Here is a 25,263-nt window from a genome sequence, read left to right as displayed (position 1 = left end):
AGAAGCTTAAATGGGCATAGCCTTTCCCAGAGACAGTTTGTCAACACAGGTCACCACTCTAAGATGGACTTCTGAGCTGTCAGAAGTACACTGCAGAAGTACTCGAGTAGGTTAGACAAAAATGTCTGTCTCAGCACTGCCTGTGATAGTGAAACATTGGTGTACACTTGTTACTGAGCTAGGTGATGACTTCACTATGTAGGCGTGAGGGATCTGGTAAAGAGGAGAACCACAGTGGCATCCCAGGCTGTCAGTGATCCAGGGTGCCCCGCTCCTGGCCTTTAACACTTTCGCATATTTGTTCCTGTGCTGGCTAGTTCTATGTCAACTTGACCCAAGCTAGAGCCATCTGAGAGGAGGGGACCTCAATTGACAAAATGTCTCCAGAAAGATCAGGCTGCAGGCAAGTCTGTAGGACATTTTCTTAATTAGTGATTGATAGGAGAGGGTCCAGCCCGTGGTGGATAGTGCCATCCCTGGGCTGGTGGTCCTGGGTTCTATAAGAAATCAGGCTGAGCAAGCCATGGGAAGCAAGGCAGTTAGTAGCACTCCTCCATGGTCTCTGCAGGTCCTGCCTCCAGGATCCTGCCCCGTTTTGAGTTCCTGTCCTGACTTCCTTTATGATGGACTACATGGAAGTGTAAGCCAAGTAAACCCTTTCCTCCCCAACTTGCTTTGGTCCTGGTGTTTCGCCACAGCAATGATAACCCTAAGACAGTTTCCTTGGGAATTCCTTATCTTTCTTTTCCACACTTGGAAAGGGTGCAGAGGCCCTGCTTCAGGAGGACCCTTCCTGTGAGGGTACTACTGATCCCTCCTAAAGCATGTACACTGCTGGTCTGTTCCTGCCTAGGGACTGGCCTCTCCCCCACGAGGACGCACCGAGCATGTGTCCACACAGCAAGGTTCCAGAAACACTTGTCAGTGAGTGGGTAGCCATCACCTCACATGACTTTGCATTCCTCCCAGTTACCCTTCACTTCCGGTGCATCTCCAAGTTCTCCCAACAGGAAAGTCTGAAAACTCTCAGGGGTAACAAGCTCTTTCTCCATATTTTACTGTACTCAACTGCCCTCATTCTGCAGTTAGGCTGTTTGTATGTAGGCCACCTCTAGAGCAGCGGTTCTCAACTTGTGAATGACAACCATTGGAAAACCTTTTTCTTACGGTCTTAAGGACCGTTGCTGCTCAGTAGCAAAATCACAGTTAGGAAGTAGCAACAAAACTAAATTTATGGTTGGTGATTCCTGAGACTATCAGAAATATGTGTTTTCTGATGCTCGTGACCCACAGGTTGAGAACCACTGCTCTAGAGTCTAACGATAGCTTTCCTTAATTCTATCTAATCAGCAAATAATGGTAAGAATAATGTTCCAGTTGAGTTTGTCCTGCCACTTTGTAATTAGAAGGCGAGTTTACATAGAACCTGCTGGTACAGATCCTGACACTTCACACAGAGCACATACCTGTGTGTCCCCAGTCATTCACACGTTACTGTGGTTGTGGTTGGCCCTGAGGCACTCAGACTTGTTCTCCTGTTTACTGATCTGCAAATGGCCTTTTACAAAGGAAGCCTGGAGCCCCAGTGACCCCAGGAGGATACCCTCCCAGGGACAGGCCCCTTATGACCACAGCTCCAAGACAGATGCTGATCAGTGATAAGAGATGCAGCCACAGTAGACAGTCAGAAGACAGCTTTATGGCTGCCAGAGGACCGGCTAGCTGCTTTGGGCGCAGCCAGAGGACCAGCTAGCTATTTTGGGTGCAGCCAGAGGACCGGCTAGCTGCTTTGGCGGCAGGAGAGCAGAAGGAAGACCCTAGATGGCGCTGTTGAGCTGCTGAAATCGGTGTTTGCTCTGGTGGAATGACATTAAGGGCCTTGTGAAAGCCTGTCTGATTGGAGGGTTTCCTCTCCGACAGAAACGTCGGAAGCCTACTTGCATGTGTGGTGGTCTGTTGTAACTAGACAGTGCTTGGCTGAGTCTCGGTTCCTCACAGTCCCACTTTCAGCTCTCCAGGATGTTACTCTAACTCCACTTTACCAACAGGCTTTTTTTTTTAAATGAACAGTTTTATTTTTACTTTTGTGTATGTGTGTCTGAGTGAGTGAATATGTTAGTGCAGGTGTCTGTGGAAGCCACCACAAGAGGTTCCAGATGCCCTGGAGCTGGAGTTACAAGCAGCTGTCAGTTACCATTTGGTTGCTGGGAACCAAACTCAGGTCCTCTTAGAAGAGCAGCAAGCATTCTTTTTGTTTGTTTGTTTGTTTGTTTGTTTGTTTTTCGAGACAGAGTTTCTCTGTGTAGCTTTGCGCCGTTCCTGGATCTCGCTCTGTAGACCAGGCTGGCCTCAAACTCACAAAGATCCGCCTGCCTCTGCCTCCCGAGTGCTGGGATTAAAGGTGTGCGCCACCACCGCCCGGCGACGCAGCAAGCATTCTTAACTGCTGAACCATCTCTCTAGCCCCGCCCCCCACCAGACTTTGCTTTAACTGTAGCCCCCAAGATTCATCCTGTATGAGAAATAAAAACATGTCAACTTACCAATCTTCTTCCTCTCCAGATCTCTTTCTTTACCGATTTCACAGCAAAATTTCTAGATTTATTAAGATTATCATGAGCTTCACATTCCACCAGTGCTGATGAATACAGCTGCAGGTAGGGGGAAAAACCCAGAGTTGGTATGAAGCAGTCCTGACCAATACAAGTCAGAGAGGGTACTGAAAAGGCCTTACAAGGAGTGCAGAGTGAACGGTGGTTCCGGGTATTGGCCACTTTGCAGGTACATGAACAGACAGGAGCCATCTGACTTCCGTGAGCAATCTCAGTCTCCAGACAGGGTTTGTGCTTTGGAACTGATCTCCACTGCCTCTGACCCCAGGCAGACAGTGGCTCCTACACCGCTCTTTCCCTAGCTTAGGAAGGTGTCACAGGCTCAGCAGTGGCTGAAGCCATTCAGTCAGAGAAGTAAAAGCAAGCACAGGAGGCCATGCCTGATGGCTTTCCAGGGCTCACTTCTTAAACTTCAAGAGCCATGCCTGCCTCCACAGCCCTTCTCTTTAGTTGTTGAGACAGGGTCTCACTGTAGCCAGGCTGGCCTGGCACTCACTCACAGAGGTCCACCTGTCTCTGTCATCCAAGTGCTGGGGTTAAAGGCATGCACTACTACACCTGGCTTTTATGATGTGTTTAAAAGACATGATCTTGCTATACACCCCAAGTTTACCTGGACCTTGTCCTCTTGAGCACTGGAAATGTAGGTATGGGCTACCACAGCTAGCCACAAACCCCCTTGTATGTTTACCTGGCACAAGTTTCTTTCCTCTTCAGTCTTAGGGGATGGAGAGATGGCTCAGTGGTTAAGAATGTACACTTCTCCTCTAGTGTTCATTGGACCTACATTCAGCTCCCAGGACCCACTTTGAGCAGCTCACAACTGACTTAACTCTAGCCCCAGAAGGTCATACGCACACACACACACACACACACACACACACACACACACACACACACACACACAAATCTTTTTTAAATGGTATTAAATCAGGGGCGGGGGTTGGGGGGGTGCGTGCACACATAACTTCTGTACATGTAGAGGCCAGAAGTTTACTTTGGCGGTCTTCCTCTAGTATTCTACTTTTCCCCCAATGATTACAAGTATTTTGCCTGCATATATGTATGTGTATCACAAGTTCCTGCAGAGGTCTGAAGAAGGTATTGGATCCCTGGAACTGGAGTTACACTTGGTTGTAAACTAACATCTGGGTGCTGAGAACTGAACCTGGGTCTTCTGCAAGAGCAGCTTAAGCACTGAGCCATCTCTCTAGCCCTTTTCTGCCTTATTTTTTGAGACAGTCTCTCTCTGAACCTGGAGAGCTCACAAATTCAGCTCATCTGGCTGACCAGCTCCTAGAACCCTCCTGCCTGTCCCTCCCCAGCAGGGGATTACAAGCACACAGCGCCATGTTCAGCATTTTGCATGGGTCCTAGGGATTGAAGTCAGGTCCTCATGCTTATGCTGTAAGAGCTTTACCAACTCTCAAGCACTAGGTAGCTGGCATTTGAGTCACATAAGACCTAAACAATCTGCCTGCTTCCAGTTGAAGATTAATATAATACATAAACTCAGATAGCAAAGAACATAAACACAAGAAGAATTTTGTGACACAGGTGAAGCTTTTTTTTTTAATAAGAATCAGAAATCATAATGAAAATGTTGACACTTGCAAGTGAGGGCAGAGAACAACTTTGGAAGTTGGTTCTCTTTCCACCTTGTTTCCATGTAGGGTCTCTATGTATCTGCTGATCTGCTCAAGTTGCAAGCTTAGTACACTAATATGTTGTACTTTATCAGGATTAAAAGCTGCTCTCTGAAAGACACTGGAATAAAAAGGTGGACCAATGAGGTGACTTGTCAACTAAAAGCATTTGCTGCCAAGCCTGATGACCTGGGGCTAGCCCTGGCACTCACATCATGGAGGAGAAAACTGAAACCTGCAAGTTGTCCTCCGACCTCCACCTGCCTGCTGTGGTATATGCATAAAAAAAATAAACAGCTGGAATTTTTAAAAAGCAAGCAAGAGAATAGGAAAAAATACAATATATACATCTGATCAAAGGTTCGTATCTACAATATAGGAAAACCTTATAATTCAATAGACAGTTCAATTTAAAATGGACAAGGGTATCAGAGAAGAGGCTTAGTGAGTAAAAGCATTTGCTGAGCAAGTCTGCCAACCTGAGCTCAGTTCCTAGAACCAGTGTAACAAGGCAGATGTTAGGGCTCAAGTCACACTCCTGCAATCCTGGTGTCCTCCAGTGGCAGAGGGGAGACAACCAGCCAGAAGCCTGCATCTGCAGCAGGAGGAATGAGATCACCTCAAATGAGGTGGAGGAGAGTGCAAGCACCTGAGAAGGCCATTTTCTGACCCCCACGTGCAAGCAGTGGCACATGTGTATACACACACACACACACACACACACACACACACACACACATACATACACACACACACACACACACACACACACACACACACACACACACACACACACATCTTTCTTTTTTAATGGACAAGGATCGAGGTTATGGTTCGATGATAAAACATTTGCTTATTATTTCCAGGCCATGGATTTGATCCTCAGCACCACCAAAACACAGGGAGGGGCACAAAATTCAAATAGATACTTCAGAATGGTAAAAAAAAAAAAAAGGAAAAGATACCCAAGATAACTAACCATCATGCAAATTAAAATCATGGCAATACCAATATGCATGCACCCAATAGACTGGCTTTCAAATGATAAACATTTAAATGTTAAATGTACACTTATATTAGGAAGTGGAAATTCTTGTAGATGTCTGCCCAAGAGAAATAAAATCATATAGGAGACAAAGGCTCAGATACAGGTGTTCATTACAAATTTGTTATAACCTTGGACTGGAAATAATGTATGTGTTGATAGGTAGATAAATAGATTGTGACATATCCATATAATAATAAGAAAAGGGGGAAGCAAATACTGATACATTCATCTGCTATTCTCAAGGGACCTCCTTTGGGGTAACCTAAGTCCTCTCATGTTGAAGTTACCCTTATATAGAATGGTATCTCCTAAGCATACAGCCTGTCCTGGCTAATTCTATGTCAACCTGACACAAACTAGAGTTATCTGAAAGGGAACCTCAGTTGAGAAAACACCTCCATTAAGACCTGGCTGTAGGACATTTTCTTAATTAGTGATTTATGGGAGAGGGTCCAGCCCATTGTGGGTAGTGCCATCCCTGGGCTGGTGGTCCTGGGTTCTACAAGAAAGCAGGCTGAGCAAAGCCGTGAGAGCAAGCCAGTAAGCAGCACTCATCCATGGCCTCTGCATCATCTTCTGCCTCTAGATTTCCTGCCCTGTTTGATTTCCTGTCCTGACTTCCTTCGATGATGAACAGCGATATGGTAGTGTAAGCCAAATAAACCCTTTCCTCCCCAACTTGCTTTTTGGTCATGGTGTTTTGTTGCAGCAATAGAAACCCTAACTAAGACAGCCTATGCCTGCCCTCTTGTGTGCTTAAATCATCTCTGGAATAATACAATGTAAATGCTATGGAAATGTTGTCTACTATAATTGTTAAGACAATAAGGTAAGAAAAAGTGCATGTATGTTCAGTACAGGGGCATTTTTTTTCTGAATATTTTGGATGAATACCTAGATATAGAACCCAAAGAGGTCCAAATGCACACATGGCATAGAAGCATCTCTGCAACACTGCTGAGCAAAGGAATCCACACACTAAAGAGTCCGTGCTGTTGCAGTCCTGTGACGAGGCCTCTGAGAAAAGATCAATCTAGAAGGACTTGGAGTAGGTGGGGGCTGACTGCAAAGAGGCATGAGGAAATGTTCTGGGGTTCTGGGAGTTCTCAGACTAGACAGTGATCACATGTCTCAAAACTCAACTGCACATTTCAGTCAGCTGCACTTTGTTTCTGAAAAGTATGCCAATAAAGTTTACTAAAATACTGGCAAATTAACAGTCTGTCAGAAACGGTTTAACAACAAGAAAAAATATAAGTACACAAGAGGTTAAAAGGAAAAGGCTTTAAGGGGTGACAGTTTCATGTAATCTATATGTTTCAACCCTTTGTCATGTTGTTAGGGTAACAAGTGGAAACTCAAGTCTGGGGATTTGATGGTACTATAGACCCAATGCGAATGGCTGATTTGGATGGATAAATTGTACTTAGACGAGAGAATGCCCTTGCTTGTAGAAATAGTAAGTTTACAGGACAGATGATACATAATTTAAAACAGCTCTGACAGCTGGGTGTGGTGGCACATACCTTTAGTCTCAGCACTAGGGAGGCAGAGGCAGGTGGATCTCTAAAGTAAATTTCAATAAGACTCTAAAAACTATACTACTGATAGAACCAAGACAAGGCTCCCTCCTTGAACTGCTCCTAATCATCACTACAATAGAATTCTCAGGAAAAACTCAATAAAACAAGAAAAAGATCATTTAAGAAATCATGACATGGAGGTTTGGGAGATGACTCAGTGGGTAGAGTGAGTACCTTGGAGGTGAGCTCACTGGTGGAGGTGTCTCGGGTTTTGCTTTTTTATCTTTGTTTTGTATGTATGGGCTTTTGGTTGCATGTAGATCTATTATCACGTGTGCTTGATGCCCTCAGAGGCCAGATGGGGGCATCACATACCCTGGGACTGGGTTTATGGTGGTTATGAGCCACCCTATGGGTCCTGGGAATGGAACCTGGGTCCTCTTAACCACTGAGCATGTAGCTTTAAAGATATTTTCAAGTAACTTACCAAACAATTTTCATGAGCAGCTATATTCTCCGATGGTGCAAAGTATATCACACTCCAGTCGTGGCCTTTGGGGCAGAGGGCACATGTCCTTTTTTCCATCTTTTCTGTAACCTGACAGACCCCTATAAGCAACATTAAGATTAAAAACAGAAAAGCATTTCATGGCCTTGCTAGCTCCTCCAGTCTTAAAGACATCTGTTTTTACGGTAGAGTCTTGACTCCTGGAACAACAGCAAAACCAGCAATGTGAGTGGGAAAGGCACTGCTTGTGTGGTACAGCCTCTGATCGGTGTTCTAGACCAGTGTTGTCAACAGCAACAGAGCAAGCCACAAAGGTGGGCTACCGTGTCACTGAAAACCTTCCAGGAGCCTTACTGAAATGCATAAAATGCACAGAGAAATTCTCCAGTGATGTCTGAGAGCTGCACTTACCCATGGGCAGAGATGGGAATTTAGAGTGAAGTTTGATACCATATCTATTTAGCAAAAATAGTAGGAGGAGGCTCACCCCTGGGGCCTGGAAGCTCCCTTACCATGAGTTCTTGGTCAAACAGAGTACCAGGTATGTGCTTCCTCCTGCAGGCCTTAAATCCAATAAGAGATCAGTTGGTTACCCTATAACATTTGTACCACCATTGCACCCATGAACACATCTCACATGCCATGCTGGTTGTTACTGGAGCTCACAGTGTTCACAGCTGGGTAACATCGTTAATGTCTTTTATTCTCAAACAAGCTACATGACAACTTCCAGAACTATGAAAGCTACCCAACAGGTAAGAACTTCCTGGTAATTGCTTAATTTCTGTGTCCTGTAACTAAAAAGTGTGGTGCCTTCAGCAATAGAGTCTTAGAAAGTTCACAGCTCCTCAAAGTGTAGAGAATATATGTCTGTGAGATGCTCAGTCATAAATGAGACAACCACAGTAACCCCACATCCCCCAAGGCTCGGGGAACAGTGGAAGAGGGGATGGAAAGATTCTAAGAGCCATAGAAACAATGTCTTCTAGACAGGACAGAAAGTGCTGTAATCAGACATTCAAAGCATCTGTGTTTGCAGCTGTGAGTACAGCTGTGGCTGCCTGCACAAGATCAAAGCAGTCAAATTCTAGCTGGCATGGTGGAGGGGGGGGGTGGGAGGATAACCATGAGCATCCACCCCTAAGTGAGAAGCTACTGTCAGTTGATGGTTTGTTGGGGGAAGGAGTGTCAGTTTTCTTTTGGGTGTGGCTCCTGGTAGGTCCACCATGCACCAGTGGGTAGCCACATGCATGAGTATATATTCAGCACAAACTGGAGATAGTAAAATAGTCCAGATAGAGAAAAGAGCAAAGGAAGATTTGAGCCCTACAGTCCATACACAGATTAGCTAAATGAAATAGTTGACCACCTGGCTAGTGGTTACCATGTATTTTGGAGATTGGTACCCTTATTTGTGCCATCCTCTGCCTGGAACAACTTTTCAAGTTTTCTACCTATGACTGACTCTTGATTTGAAAAAGTAGGATCAAGGGCTAGAGAGAGAATGTGTTTGCTATTCTTCTGGAGAACCCAACCTCCATTCCCAGCACTCATGTTGGGGAGGCTTACAAATACTTGTAACTCCAGCTCCAAGGTCTCCACACACATGGCATATGAACACACACACACACACACACACACACACACACACACACACACACACATGCTCGCACATAAATACATACATATGTACAGACATACATAACAGGGACTAGAGCGATGGCTCAGTGTGGTGGTATTATGTTCCCCCAAAATACTGTGCACCCTAATAAACTTATCTGGGGTCAGAGAACAGAACAGCCACTAGATACAGAGGCTAGAAAATGGTGGCACTCACACCTTTAATCCTAGCCTTCTGGAGGCATGGATCTCTGTGAGTTCAAGGCCACACTGGAAATAGCCAGGCATGGTGACTCACGTCTTTAATCTCAGGAAGTAATGACAGAAAGCAGAAAGGTAAGACATGAAAACCAGGAACTAGGCTGGTAAAGCTTTTAGGCTTTTGAGCAACAGTTCAGCTGAGATTCATTCTGGATGAGGACTCAGAGGCTTCCAGTCTGAGGAAATAGGATCAGCTGAGGAAATGGCAAGGTGAGGTGGCTGTGGCTTGTTCTGCTTCTCTGATCTTTTAGCGTTCACCCTAATACCTGGCTCCAGGTTGTTTTTATTAATAAGACTCTTTAAGATTCATGCTACAGCTCAGTAGACAAGAGTCTTGTTGCTCTTGCAGAGGATCCAGGTTTGGTTCCCAGCACCTACATGGTGACTCATGACTCTCTCATACTCCAGTTCCAGGAGGAGTCCTATGCCTTCTAAATAACACAGGCATCAAATACACATGTGGTACACAGACATATATTTGGGCAAGGCATTTATACACATAAAATAAATCTTTAAAAAAAAGCTAGTGGGGGGTGGTCACAAGCTGGAATGAATGAATGAATAAATAAATAAATAAATAAATATGTGTAAGCTTAGCTATAGACATCTACCAAGTGAGTTAGGATAATGGTTGGGTTAAGTTTCAGGGGTGGAAGGCTGCTTTTGCTGAAAACCTTGACTTCACTCAGGCCAGCGATCACTGTAATCACTGGTGAGGGATTGAAGGGGTTGAAAAGGCTTGGCATCAGCGCCTCCCTATTGTGTCTGGTTTTTCCTGCTTTAGCCTTTGGGTCAGATTTCCACTGGAGAGACAAGGGGGGCTGTAACAGCCGGTCCCCACCAGCTTTTGTTCTGTTCCTGCTGTCCTCTGTGTATTACTTGTGTCCTGTCCCAGAAGAGGACTGCCTTTACATTCCTGAGTTCATGTTTTTTCTAAGACGATTCCGGGAATCTTTGGATCGCAAAACTGACAAATACCTGGATCGATCACTGTGCCCTCAAGGTAAGACAATACCATCACAAGGAGATTGTCACCGTGGGTGGCCCTGAGACCTCAGCCTGCCCAACTCCAGCTTCTCTGAAATGTTTGCCTATTTGCAACCCCCACAACGTGTTCCTCAGTATTCCCCAAATGCCCCAGACCGTTCCCCTTTCCACGTTGGCAGCATCTCAATAAAGTTTATCCTCCTTTTCAACAGCATGTCTTGAGTATTAACTTTAAAGTACAGAGCTCCCGAATCTGTGAAGCAAGGATCCAAGAGGATGGAACCAGGCAACCTAGAGGTATCAGCTTCCCGAGGTCCACCCCATATCGCCCCCCCCACCCTCCCCGCTGTAAGCCTAGCTCTGTCTGCCCACGGCACTCAAGCACTCAGCAGCAGCCTGCAGGCTGGCACTCAAGCACTCAGCAGCAGCCTGCAGGCTGGCACTCAAGCACTCAGCAGCAGCCTGCAGGCTCCCAGAGCTGGGGAAAGGGGAAGTGGCGTGTGGCCCCTTCCAGCTGGCCACCATCCATCTGGTACTCACCAGTGGGGACTGGGTCACCAGCTGGTGGTGTCTCTTCGGCCATGGCTACGCAGCTGCACTCCCGGAAGCACCACTGGTAGTTTCTAGTTTTCAGTTTCGTTTCTCTAAATCTGGGTGGTGATAGCAAGGAGCAAGCTGGGAGGAAGTGCAAATTTGGTCAGTTTGCTTGCAGATTCAACTCTGAGTAGTGTTTTAGTGTTCTTGTTCGTTTTTTTCCCCGATGCTATGAACACCGTGGCCCAAGGTAACTTAGGGGAGGAAAGGGTGTATTTGACGAACAGGGTAGTCATCAACCGGGAAAGACAGGGAAGAAAGCAGGAGCAGCAATGTTTTCTGGCTTGCCTCCCTTGGCTCTCTAACTGCTTTGTAGTACAGCCCACAGCCACCTGCCCGGTGGTGGCACTGACACAGTGGCCTGTGCCCTCCTCCATCAACTAGCGGTCAGGAAAATGCCCCACAAGCCAATCTGATGGAGGCAATTCCCTGAAGTGCCCCCTTCCCAGGTGTGTCAAGTTGACAACCTGAATAGCCATCAAACAGCTTAAGGGAAGCCATACCAGGAACCCGCACCCTTCCTCGGCTTTAGCTTGAGAAACAACTGATCTGTATTTCTGAAAGTTCTACCACACCCTTTGGCCGATGCAGTAGTATCTTTAAATGACACACAAAATTAATGATCCTAGACTCAGTTGCCAGTAAGGCATCTTTACTTAGCACCAGTAGAGCACAAAACACCATACAGATGCAGATTTTTCAGTCCATGTAACAAATTGAAATATCCATGTAGGCACCAACATACAGGAAATATGGTGTTGAAAGTTCAGTGCTTTGCTGGGAATTAAGGACAAACTTCAGGGAGGCTTGCTTGCACTCTGAGAGGACAAAGTACAGACCTGGCCTGGCAGAGGAGAGGGCAACTAAACAAGGCAACTTGGACAGCCTGGGCAAAATGTAAGGTTCAGCACAGGATGGAAAGTGCCTTCCTTTCTGGAAGGTTCTGGAAAAATCCTTTCTCACACTCTTCAGTAAGAATAGATGAGCAAGCTGGGTGGTGGTGGCACATGCTTCTAATGCCAGCACTTGGGAGACAGAGGCAGGTGGATCGCTCACGGTTCGAGGCCAGCCTGGGCTACAGAGCAAGTTCCAGGACAGCTAGGGCTACACAGAGAAACCCTGTCACAAAAAAACCTAAAAAAAAAATAGATGAGCAAGATCTATAATTCTGAGGAAAGCCTCTAACTTTAAAGAGAAAGACTATAGCGAGATTGGGGTGGGGGTGGGGGGAGAACAGAGAGAGGCCTTGAAGGAAAATACCCACATGAATGTTTGTATGTGCAGGTACACACACATACACATTTAAATAGTGTTTTAAACTTTTATTAGTGTGCTTTTCAATGTGTGCACATGTGTGCCATGACATGCATGGCAGTCAGAGTCACTTCAGGTTATAGTAATCCCCTCTTATTATGTGAGTCCTAGGGACTGAAGTCAGGCTGTTGGGCTTGGCAGCATGTGCCTTTACCTGCTGGGCCATCTCTTTGGCTCATACATAATATCTTAAAAGACATATAACTGTTATAGCTATGGACCAGAACAGGATCCTTTAAAGGATTCTCCCTTGGCATGGTGGCATACACCTTTAACCCCAGTACCCAAGAGACAGAGGCAGGCCAACCTCTATGAATCTGAGGCAGCCAGGGCTACATAGTAAGACTCTGTCTCAAACAAACAAAGACTTCTCGAAGAAGAAAAAAAAGCTCTTAGGAAGAAAACTTGCAGGGGCTGGAAAGATGGATCAGTGGTTAGAGTGCCAGCTGTAGAAACACAAGGACCTGAGGTCTCCACTCCTAGCACTCCATGAAAGTCAGGGTGAGTGTGCACCAGTAATTTCAAGGCTTTAGGGGACAGAGACAAGAGAATGCTAGGCTTGCCGGTCACCCAGTCGAGATGAAATGGCAAGCCAGGTTCGATGCAGATGGTCTCAAGGGGACAGATGGAGCTTGATAAAGTGGAACACACAATGCCCATACTCACATAAACCAAAAGAAATGAAAATTAACAGACTAGAAAAATACAATGCAATTTAGAAAGTTTGGAGATCGGTTTCCTATAAAGCAGAGGAGGGAGGCAAAGCTAAAAATAAAAAGAACTCAGAAAGTGTGTGTGGGGTAGGGGGCATAAATATAGGAAGGAGAGGAAGATGTTAAAATAATAGTAAGGATGTCTGAAAAAGTCCCAAGAATCATCGAGTATCTAGCTAAAACACCTATAATACATATCAGTCTGTGATCACTTATATAAGTTTAAACGAAATTTCCCATTTTGGCTGGCAGTGCTCCCTCTAAGTGCCAGAGACTATCTAGCAAGACCCCCAACACCAGGCATGGGAAGCCCTCTTTCGATTTGTTGGCCAGAGTTGTCCAAGAGACTCCCAAAAGACACTGTCTATTGCTACTGCCCTTGGTTGCTCACGGAGGTGAGACGTTAAGTCCCTATTGCTGAAGACACTATCTACTTCAGACATAGGGCCTAGGGGACCCAACTTAGATCTGACTTTCGAATCTCCTCCCTAAAGACTAACTTTCATGGTACCAGAAGGTTCTATGCAAGCTTCTGAAAGAGGGAAGCAACCAGCTATCTTAAAGGTTGAAAGCATCCATTTATGAAGATTAGTTGATAAACTATTTATAATACTGCTTGTACTATGGGTCAACTGGGATCAGTTAAAGCCAATAACTTTTTCAAGATTTCTGAAAAGTATTTTATTCTTTTCTCCACATGATCCTTTCTATGCTGTTCAATAAATACAGAACAAAGCCCCTTTTGAGGGACATCCACATAACAGACATACACATACGCAGGACAGTTACACACAGGGACAGATTCAGACTCATGCCACAGACAGAAGATGGGCGACACAGGGAACATGAAGTAGAGAATTCAAATCTGGACTCACTCTTGGTAAAATGACTCCAAGGGGGAGTGCTTTTATTTCTTGCCTTAATGCAACACCAATGAATCATTGCAAACTCGGTGTTAGTTCCTAATGTGTTTGTCTAATCGATATACACAGTAACTAACAGCTCTGTAATTGGTCTTAAGACCTGCTCAACAAGAAGAAAATCATGCCTGGTACTGGAAATCTAGCCAATTTTCCAAGGCTAGTGAAATCATGGATCTTGAAGAACCTACAGCTGCTACTTTACTAAACTAGCACAATCCCTAATACATTCTAAACATTTGTCCTTATACACATAGATAAATATAGCTCTACCCTTCATCCAGGAATCTTCTCTTTGCAAAAACAGATGGAGAGCATTATAGACGATAGCTGATCACAATGCAGTTGTAGAGCCCAGTCCCAACAAATACATCAACACAATTCCTCCACCTAAGCATCATTGTGGAAGAGGAGGCAGAAATATTAAAGCCAGAGGAACAGGAAGTCTGCTCTGAGACAGTATTTCCTAGAAATGACAGGGAAGCTACAGCCATGAAGTCTCACCACATGACTGCCTAAACATCGGCTGAACAAGGACAACACCAAAAGACATGCTAACATGGAAAGGGAAAAGCTCAGAAGGCCTCAACCCTAGACAAAGAACTACAGGTTACTGAGGAATGCTGAAAGCAGAAGAAACAGTCTTCCCCAGGGAAAACCGCATCAACTGATTATCCAATACCAACCTTGAAAACGTGTCCATACAAGTAACATTCTACAGACTGAGCAGGATGTATTTATTTATTTAGGAGTATGTACATATTCATATATATTCCTAAATAAATATACACACACGTAATTAAAGAAAAAAAAACCCATGAATTTGACAGAGAACAAGGGGGCAGGGTACATGGAGGTATTGGAGAGAAAAAAGGGAAGGGGAAAATGATGTAAATTTATTATTATCTCAAAAAACAAAGTTATATGTGGTGATATATTGTGTACCCCAGTAAAGCTTACCTAGGGATCAGAAGACAGAGCCAACCACTAAATTAGACATAGAGGTCAGGCAGTGGTGGCACATACCTTTAATCCTGTGACTCAGGAGGCAGAGATCCATCTGGATATCTGTGAGTTCAAGGTCACACTGGGCTACATGAGAGAAACAGAACCAGGCAGTGGTGGCTCACACCTTTAATCCTAGCACTTGAGATCTCATGCCTTTGCTTGGGAAGCACACACGCCTTTAATCCCAGGAAGTAATATGGCAGGACACAGAAAGGTATATAAGGTGTGAGGAAACAGGAACTCGCTCTCTTGAGGCTGAGGATTTTGTAGAGGTAAGCTAGTGGTTGGCTGTTCTGCTTCTCTGATCTTTCAGCTTTCACCCCAGTGTCTGGCTCTGGGTTTTTTATTATAAGACCTTTTAAATTTGTGTTACAGTTATAATTAAAAAAAGTCAGAAAGCTGGCTCAGGAATTGTTACAGAAGAAGGGGCAGAATGAATGCAAATGCTAGAATTCAGGAAGGACTAAATGGAAATGGTCTTCTGGACATAACAGGTTCTCTACTGTCATGAACCTATAGCAGCTGTGGCTGCCTGCAAAAGATCAAACTGGTCAGCCTTCTAGCATGAGGTGGAGCTCATGAGCCCCAACCCTGAGGACATATTATCCTAGTTAATGGCTTTGGGTGGAAGGAGAGTAAGTTTTCTTTTCTTTTTATTTTATTGGCATTTTGCCTGTATGTATTTGAGGGTGTTGGATCCTGGAGTTACAGAGAGTTGTGAGCTGCCATTTGGGTGCTAGGAATTGAACTCAGGACCTCTGGAAGAGCAGTCAGTGTTCTTAACCGCTGAGCCATCTCTCCAGCCCCCGAGAGTAAGTTTTCTTTAAGGGTATGGCACCTGGTGGCCACATACTCAGGAGCATGTGGTCAGCGTAAATTGAAGTTGGTGGGTTATTTAAAAAAAAAAAAATACAAAAAACAAAACATGAAGTTGGGAGGAAGTAGGAAGACAGTGGATGGATATAAGACAAATATGACCAAAGTACATTGTATGAAATTCTCAAAGAATTAGTAAAAATATTACATTAAAAAGTCAGAAAGCCAATTTTTTTTTTTTTTTTTTTTTTTTTTTTTGTTTTTCGAGACAGGGTTTCTCTGTGTAGCTTTGTGCCTATTCCTGGAACTCACTTGGTAGCCCAGGCTGACCTCGAACTCACAGAGATCCGCCGGCCTCTGCCTCCTGAGTGCTGGGATTAAAGGCGTGCGCCACCACTGCCCGGCCAGAAAGCCAATTTTTAATTCTAATATTTAGGTAACTAATTCCAAAGAGAAGAGAAATCTTTAAACTGTTTAAGATTTTCTTACATGGAAGGACAAAGTTTTCAGCCTGAAAACTCACCATGCACTAGACAGAAGGGGTGAAAACAAACCTTTCCTAGAGACAGCACAGTGGGGCAACGGCAATACTACAAATGTCAAGTGGGTAAGAATTCCAGACCATGCCAAAACACCTCAAAAAGTCTAAAACAGACATCCCAAGCATGGAGTCTCAACACATTTACTTCTCAGTTTTGTTTTCAAGTTATTGTTCCATCCACTTTGGGGGAAAAATGGAAAAGTGGAGGTCTAGGCTATCAACTGGAGAGTGTTGGTAGTGGCCCAACATGAGGTAATGTAGATCAAGCTTTCTGGAGAACTTTCTCCAAGACGATGCCATTGATAAAACACCTTTTTCTGGAAGTCAAATGGACTCCAAAGGGAGACCTTGAGGACACAGAGGCTGTTTCACAAAAGTCCCCTTTGGACCAAACAAGTTCCCATAACAATCAAGTCTCCTCACTTCATGCAACACTGATGTATCATTAGAAACTCAGTGTTAGTTCCTAATGTGTTTGTCTAATCGATACACACAGTAACTAACAGTTACTAAAGCCCTTGCATCATTGCTGTGAATATCTTGACTCACTTGCCTGCAGCTCAAACTGTTGTGCCCCTATTTAATGAGATTCCTTTCATTCTACATAACACAATTTTGACCAACTTCAAGATTCCCTTTACTTGTAGCTCTACTCTGTGTAGAAAAAAGTATTAATGTTCTTCCAGGTTTCTGTGCTTTTGTCTTGTGCACCAAGGCACTACTGAGAATCTGGAAATGAAGTTTCATCTTCAAAAAGTGTGTCCAGAACGGCCTCCTACTGGAGTGGTTAATGGGACAATGAAGTAATAAATAACTTGAAAGGGCTGAAGATGTAGCTTTGTGGTAGAGTAACTGCCTAGCATGCAGGAGGCCATGGGTTCAATTCCCAACAAAGAAGAGTACTTCCGATTAATGTGCATAAAGTTCGCCTACACATTCTTGCCCCTCATTTGTAGTTCATAATGGTCAATGAATTGCCAGGAATTTAACACCAACTTTGTAGGTTAAAGATGTAAAATTTGGTCCTTTGGAACATAAATTAAAAATAATAATCACAAAACAATTTAGAAACATACAAATTCTATTATAATTTTTGTCTTAATATATAAAATACAAATTATACAGTGGTATGTACATGAAATATACTATTTACATTCTACTCATGTAAAGTTGATTAACAATAATAACAAGTGATACTTGATGCATATGAGAGTGTTCTAATTTTGTTTCTGACCTAAGTTATACAAAATCAGACATAAAACATGAATACCCTGACCAAGGGAAACAGAAGGATTAAACAAAATTTCATTGACAACTGATGTAGTTCCAGCTTGACCAGATCATTTCCTGAATAGACATCAGTTATATTATTTTTTTCCGACACTTAGTAACCCCACATTGGCAGAGGATTTCCTTTTCAGGCATGGTCCCAGCTTCATAACCATAATCCCATGTTAGTTCTGTTCTTGCTTTCACATACCTAGAAAGTAGAAATAAAAAAGAATCATAAATCATCCTAAATAATTCCACCTGAATCAACCTTGAATATGCCAATTTTCATATTGACAAAATTAACCATACTAAAGTTGATCTATTCTCTCTCTACATCATCCACCATTTAAGATAACCTTTATTAGGAGTAATCATTTGACTTTTATTTCAACTCTCCCAAAATCTTGTGTAAGAAAGTCTGTCTGTCTATGAGGAATGGTGTTTTACAAACATGAAGGCTGTGGCACACAAACAAACGAAATAATTCAGACATTAAAAAAGATACAGGAAGCCGGGCGGCGGTGGCGCACGCCTTTAATCCCAGCACTTGGGAGGCAGAGCCAGGTGGAGCTCTGTGAGTTCGAGGTCAGCCTGGTCTACAGAGTGAGGTCCAGGACATGCACCAAACTACACTGAGAAACCCTGTCTCGAGAAAACCAAAAAGAAAAAAGAAAAAGGAAGAAAAAAAAAAAGATACAGGAAATGGGCATATTTCGTATGTGAGATAGCTTTCTTTTTCAATTGCTATTTTTACTTCAGGATATTAATGTTTTCCTTTGGGTGTTTTGGCAATGATTTTGTGAATTAAAGCCATTTGCTATTTTTTTTCCTCAATATTTTTCTTCTTGTATTTTTCTCCTACATTTTTAAGAACTGAAGATGCTGTGGGATGTTTTGTATGGCAAATGTGTTGCTAATTAGTCAATAAATAAAACACTGATTGGCCATTGGCTAGGCAGGAAGTGTAGGCAGGACAAGGAGGAGAATAAAGCTGGGAAGTGGAAGGCTGAGTCAGAGAGACACTGCCAGCCACCATGATGACAAACAGCATGTGAAGATGCCGGTAAGCCACGAGCCACGTGGCAAGGTATAGATTTATAGAAATGGATTAATTTAAGCTGTAAGAACAGTTAGCAAGAAGCCTGCCACGGCCATCCAGTTTGTAACCAATATAAGTCTCTGTGGTTACTTGGTCGGGTCTGAGTGGCAGTGGGACTGGCAGGTGAGAGAGATTTATCCTGACTGTGGGCCAGGCAGGAAAACTCTAGTTACAGGAAGATAGTGCACTTCTCATTCAGTATTGTTTTGCTTGTGGCCATTTCCAGCACCTCTGAATCGGGACTCATTGCTGTGTTGGGCTGTGAGCTGTTATTCCATCTCTGGAAGACCTGGCAGTCAGAGATGACTACATTCAGAACCAGGAAGAACCTGCAGCAAGTTACTAAATAAATCTTGCTGTCTGAATGGAGGGATCTACATCCTGGAGTCCTTCAGTACCTGTCTACCTTCCTTCAATGGATGCAACTGTGAACATGATATATGCAAACAATCCTGTGGGTCTGTATCACCTGGCAACAGGCTGTCCAAGAAGTGTTCCCTGTATAGGTACACAGCCAGTTCCTCTGGTTCCCTCAGATCTTTCTACCTGGCTATGGTGATCATGTGATGGACTAGGATCTCCTAACATTGACCCTTTCAAGAGAGTTGGCATTTGCCCTTTCCTAGAAATTCAAGTGTAGGTGTCATATGTATTTGATGGCCAGTGTTCTAAAACAAAGTCAATCATCTGTCATTTGTCCTAAAATAATGCATACATCTATCTCCACAGTGATCCCTAACATGCTGTCTCACAGCACTGACTACACCTTACCTCTGCAGCACTCATCCACTCTTTCTACCTGTGCCGGTGGTCAGAGCCATAGCTTTGTGCATGTTGGGTGTTCTAATGCCAGGCTGTATCCCCAGTCTATAAGCTACTTTACTTTTAAAATGCTAATTCATGTCCACACCCTGTTTCTTCATAACTAAAACTCTCTTACATTTTCTTACTGATACTTTTAAACAATTCTAAAGATTATTAAATCTTTTTGTGGAACTGGGAGTACATTTGAAGTAGATTAAAAAATTATCTTAAAAAAAAAAGAAAAGTAAAGGTCTAGGTGAGGCCTTCAATCCCAGCACTCAAGAGGTAGAGGTAGGCAGATCTGAGTTCCAGCAAATTACACAAAGAATCACTGTCTCAAAACAACACAAAACAAAACAACAACAACAACAAAAAGAGTTCACGGCCAACCTGGGCTATGTACTGAGTCCTAGGTCAGCAAAGGGTAAATGGCAAGACCCTGTCACAAAAACAACTGAAAGCTAAATGAATCTCTTCTGCAAAATTACTGAAGGCTTTCTCCAACACATACAATGTTATTAAGTGTTGTAAAAGAAAATGTTTATTGGAAGTTTGTTTTAATACTATATTATGAATATGCACAATAAAAATGGGAACTCTTTTGATCAAAACAAAAATGATACAACACTCTTCCTCACGTTCCTCTGAACTGAACTATGTAATCTGATGTCCTCAGCCCCTTAAGAAATTAATTCTAAATGAGAATAAGAATAGAAATTCCAATGGTTTAAATTTTTACTGACTAGTTAACAGTTTCGGATAACTGACTCTTTTAGGATACCTTGATATTTGGGGCTATGTTTCATCTTTTCATACTTTTTTCATATTTACTATTTTAAAAGTCATAGCTGCAGCATTAAATTGTATAAGCAAAACAAGTGCAAACCTGTTGGTGAAGAAGGCGACCAGTGGGAAATTCCTGTCATGTGTTTCTACAAAAACGTTCTGTACACAGAGATTTGGGGAACAACTATGCTGTTTAAAAAAAAAAGAATTAAACATAAAGGTTACACACAGCATAAAATTTAGAACCTTGTTATTTAAAGTATGTGAATATCATTGTTTCCTACACATCTCACTGATTTCATCTTTCTCATTTTGAACCCAGTCAGTAAAGCCATTCAGGTATCCTGCTGAAATATAAAATAGAACCCCTTAAATGGGGATTGTTTGTCAGTACTTAATATTATAAATGCATTTATCTTTTGACTCAACAACACTATTATTAAAAATATTGTACAGAGCCATCTGTATAGGTATCAATGTGTAAGATTGTTAATAAACAGTTTTAAAACAGGAAACAGTTGGAAATAATACTTATCCATAGAGAGCTAGTTAAGAATGACACAATGGAATTCCATGCAGCATAAAAGGAGAAACATGCTAACAAGAAGAATCAGGGCCAGTAAGATGGCTCAGTAGGTAAAGGCATTTGCCAACAAGCTTGACAACTTGAGTTTGATTCCTGGAACTTACATGGTAAAAAGGGGAGTACCAACTTTTCAAGTTGTTCCCTAACCTCCACACATGGATGTGACATGTATGTATACCCATCCCACATACAAAATAAATAACTAAATGTAAAAAAGGAAAGTATCAGGAGCTCCTCTGCACTGATACATAATGATCTTCAAGATAGTATTGTTAACTCAAAGAGTGAATATAAGAAATAGCTCAAGCTGAGCGGTGGTGATGCATGCTTTTAATCTCAGCACTTGGGAGGCAGAGGAAGGCAGATTTCTCTGAGTTTGAGACCAGCCTGGTCTACAAAGCAAGTACCAGAACAGCCAGAACTATACAGAGAAATACTGTCTTGGGGGAAAAAAAAAGAAAGAGAGAGAGAGAGAGAGAGAGAGAGAGAGAGAGAGAGAGAGAGAGAGAGAGAGGGCGCGAGCAAGCACTCAATCAGTTATGTACTTGCTATGCAAGCAAGTAGACCTGAGCTCAATCCCTAGACCCCAGGTGAAAAAGCCAGGTGTGGCGGCACATGGTTGTGATATCAGGACTGGGAAGGTAGAGAGAAGAGGATCCCTGGGGCTTGCTGCCAGACAGCCAAGCCTGATTGGTGAGTTGCAGGCCAATGAGTAAACTTGTTTTAAAAAACTAAGGTGAATGGCACTAAAGGAACAACTTAGGATTGACCTCTGACTCCCAAACACACAGGCACACATGTGCATGTAGGCCACGCCATGCACTTACACACTCACAAAGTAAATAAGCTATACAAGAAAGAATGCCACATATGCGTTTACTTGCATTTGCAGAGTCGGGGATGGGGTGGGGGCAGAATAAACAAAGAGTCACAGAATAGGGTCAGGGAAATTGGCAGCATAATACTTTTCAAGAGAAGGCCTTAGCTGGACAGTGCCGACACACATCTTTCTTTAATCCCAGCACTGGGAAGCAGAGGCAGGCAAATCTCTTGAGTTTGAGGCCAGACTGGTCTACAAAGTTCCAGGACAGCCAGAACTACACAGAAAAGAAACCCTGTCCTGAAAAACCAAAATACATACATACATACATACATGGAAAAGGCCTTGAAAATAAACAAATATTTACAGAGTTTTAACATGAAGAGTATACACAATATAATATTATATCCTAATCCAAACCAGCACCTTCTTTGAAGAGGAGACATGTGTAAGCAGTCAATTTTTCTCAACATAGGCATGTAACCTCTTTCCAAGGCTTGTAACATGACAGTACTCTCAATACCACCATTCCAGCACTTCTTAGATGTCCACTGTCTTCTCAATATTGACATCTATTACCATCACAAGACTCATAAAGATACCAAGTCTCTCCAATATCATTGAATATGTCCATTACTAAGTTTGAATGATGATTATTTCCTATTCAATTTTTTTTGTGCAACTTGGACAATTGAATTTGAAAACTGTGTATTTTGTGCACACATGTATGTGAAAACATGCATGTATATGTGCACCTGTCTATGGAAGCTGAAAGTCAAATGTCAGATGTCTTGATTGCTCTTCACCTTTTTCATACATATACCAATTTTTGTAACCTATTTTTTGAGAAAAGGTCTCATTGAACTTGGAGCTTGATGATTGGCTAGATCAGCCAGTAAGCCCCAGCATCTTCCTGTCTTCTCCCCAGTGCTAGGATTACAAGTGCATGCCATGATGCCTGTTTTGTGTGTATCTCTCTGTATATGATATACTATGTGTGGTATTGTGTGCATGTGTGTACACAGGCACACATCTGTGTATGTATGAGGAAGCCAGAGGATGTTGGGTATGCAGCTCTATCATGTTCCACCATAATCCCTTGAGAGAGCATCTCTCACTGAAACTGGACCTAGCAAGCCTCTGTCTCCACCCCCAAGAGTGCTGGGGTTATAGGCATGCACATGGCCACACCAGCTTTTTATGTGGGTGCTGGGATCCAAACTCAAGTCCTCAGGCTTGGCAAGCACTTTACTGACTGAGCCATCTTCCCAGCCCTGAAAACTGATTGATGAATTTACTTTTCCTTGGCTTTATGTTTTGTTTTGTGTTTTGAAGACAGGTTCTCACATTGTACCCAGGCTGGTCTAAAACACAGGAAATCCTCCTGCCTCAGCCTGAGAAGTACTGGGATTACAGGCATGAGCCACCATGCCCAGCCATCTCTTAAGTTTTCTAATGTAAATGTTTACTGTATGGTAAGCACTTTCAAGCAATTTATATTAATTAGTATGAGCCTCAAAAAACCCTAGTCACTCCCATATTAGCAGTAGGAATTAAGCATCAAGAAGTAGCATGCAGAGGTACACAGAGGACTGCCTTAGTCTGCCTTCAGAATTTATTAATCCTGTCTTCCTGATAAACTCTAAGGAAAGGAGTGCTTAGAAACAGGCATCTCCACACTGATACTCACATTAAGGAAGCGGCCCACATTTCCTTCTTTGGAAGCATCCAGTAGAAACCCATTCTCTTTACTGAGCCTCACTAGAGAAGGGGACGGGGTCTTCGTCCTTTCACTTGGCAACTCCTCATCACAGAAGACCTGCTGACTCTGTGAGTCTGCCGGTTCTCCTTCTTGGGATGTTTTTACTGGAACTTCAAGCACCTTTTTAGTATTCTCATTATTCGATGTGGCTATGCGCTTACACCTGCCCTCTGGTGAAGTGTCTTCTTGACTTTTAGTTACTTCTATCACATCTGATTCAATCAGCTGTCTGTCTTCAGAATGTCCAACTTGGTTTGAACTTAAGTCCTCTAGTAGACATTGTTAAGAAGAAATTGTCAGGCCATATACTTGTAATTAAGTTAGATGACAGTTGCTTTAATTAGTACTAATCCTTATCATGCATTAAGGTAGGCAGTATTACTTGACCTTTATAAATGAAAACACTGAGTGTCAAGGACTAAAAAGACCTTCCTGACTCATACAGAGAATACAGAAACACACAGGTGTGCCCAGCTTCTAAAGCATGTTTTCTTTCTGTGGCATCATAGCTTTTAATGAATCTACCTGTTGGTTCCTCATCAATGTATTTAATATCAAATCCAAAAAATGTGGCTTTCCTTTCATCGACTCTGGAATCTGCATTTAAGTATATTCTAGACTCATGTAACAGAGAGTGGCTAGGCCTTTAACATACCATAGTTCTAAGACAACTCTGCCAGGAGTTCTTTTTTTCAAACTCCAGCAAAAACAACTGTGTTTCCAGGGCCTTGCACATACTGATGTTTGGTGCCTTTTTTAAATGACCAGTCAAAAATTGTACTTTTATAAACCAATAAAAGTGATATACTTAGTTTTTGTAAACATAATGGAACTAACCCTTTGTGAACATAAAAAGTATGCATACATGTCAGATAGAATAACTAAATTCATGTACTTAAAAAAAAAAAAAAACCAACCCACTTGCTGTGGGATGTTCTGTATGGCAAATGTGTTGCTGATTAGTCAATAAATAAAACACTGATTGGCCATTGGCTAGGCAGGAAGTGTAGGCAGGACAAGGAGGAGAATAAAGCTGGGAAGTGGAAGGCTGAGTCAGAGAGACACTGCCAGCCGCCACGATGACAAACAGCATGTGAAGATGCCGGTAAGCCACGAGGCAAGGTATAGATTTATAGAAATGGATTAATTTAAGCTGTAAGAACAGTTAGCAAGAAGCCTGCCATGGCCACACAGTTTGTAACCAATATAAGTCTCTGTGTTTACTTGGTCGAGTCTGAGCGGCTGTGGGACTGGCAGGTGAGAGAGATTTATCCTGACTGTGGGCCAGGCAGGAAAACTCTAGCTACACCCACTCATGCCCATATAATTCAGTGCCCTCCCCTAAAATTATACTTTAGTTAAAAAGTTGATCTTGGGGCCTGGAGAGATGGCTCAGAGGTTAAGAACACTGGCTGTTCTTCCAGAGGTCCTGAGTTCAATTCCCAGCACCCACAAGGTGGCTCACAACCATCTGTAATGAGATCTGGCTCCCTCTTCTGGCCTGCAGGATACATGCAAACAGAACACTGTACTCATAATAAATAAATAAATCTTTAAAAAAAAAAAAAAAAAAAAAAGAAAAAAAAAAAAAAGTTGATCTTAGGCTGCCGATATGGTACAGTGGGTAAAAGTACTTGCTGCCAAGTCTGAAGTCCTGAGTTCAATCCCTGGCACCCCATGTGGTGAAAGGAAAGAACAGATTCCCAAAAACTGTCCTCTTGACCTTGGCATGCCATGGCATGTGTACATAAACATTCCTTTCCCTCAAATAAATGGGTAAATATTTTTTAAAAGGGGGGGGCAAAAATCTTTGAAAGTATTAAAGGAAAATAAAATTAATCTCAAAGAAGTCAGGAGCAGAATAGTGGTTACTGGAGCCTGGGAAGGATCTGAGGAAGAGGGGCAGAGTGAGGTGGCTAATAAGTGCAGGGGTACAGTAGGACAGGAGGTGTAATTCTCACATCCCAGACGGCACAGTAAGAGCAGTGGTTGCCAATAATTAATGGTCTATTTCCAATAAGGA

The 25,263-nt window shown here is 42.9% G+C and overlaps 1 protein-coding gene across 2 annotated transcripts in view; it reads right to left on the bottom strand.

The window, feature by feature from the left end:
* The window catches only part of Setdb2 (SET domain bifurcated histone lysine methyltransferase 2), a 68,031-nt gene that overhangs the window by 12,525 nt on the left and 30,243 nt on the right, over positions 1-25,263 (bottom strand). The window contains exons 12-16 of one of the 2 annotated variants that reach the window (XM_052733082.1): positions 23,169-23,509; positions 20,173-20,261; positions 17,509-17,591; positions 7,317-7,438; positions 2,544-2,651 (exon numbers count right to left, since the gene is read on the bottom strand). In XM_052733082.1, coding sequence (XP_052589042.1) covers positions 2,544-2,651; positions 7,317-7,438; positions 17,509-17,591; positions 20,173-20,261; positions 23,169-23,509 — 743 coding nt within the window. Of the gene's footprint in view, positions 1-2,543; positions 2,652-7,316; positions 7,439-10,745; positions 10,933-17,508; positions 17,592-20,172; positions 20,262-23,168; positions 23,510-25,263 lie in introns of those variants that run through there. The other variant, XM_052733081.1, reaches the window with a different exon arrangement.

Source organism: Peromyscus californicus, unplaced genomic scaffold (genome assembly GCF_007827085.1).
Source record: "Peromyscus californicus insignis strain IS unplaced genomic scaffold, ASM782708v3 Scaffold_12__1_contigs__length_115047231, whole genome shotgun sequence".
NCBI classification, from domain to species: domain Eukaryota; kingdom Metazoa; phylum Chordata; class Mammalia; order Rodentia; family Cricetidae; genus Peromyscus; species Peromyscus californicus.
Note: the sequence above shows the minus strand (reverse complement) of the source record. Positions and strands in the feature narration are given on the sequence as shown.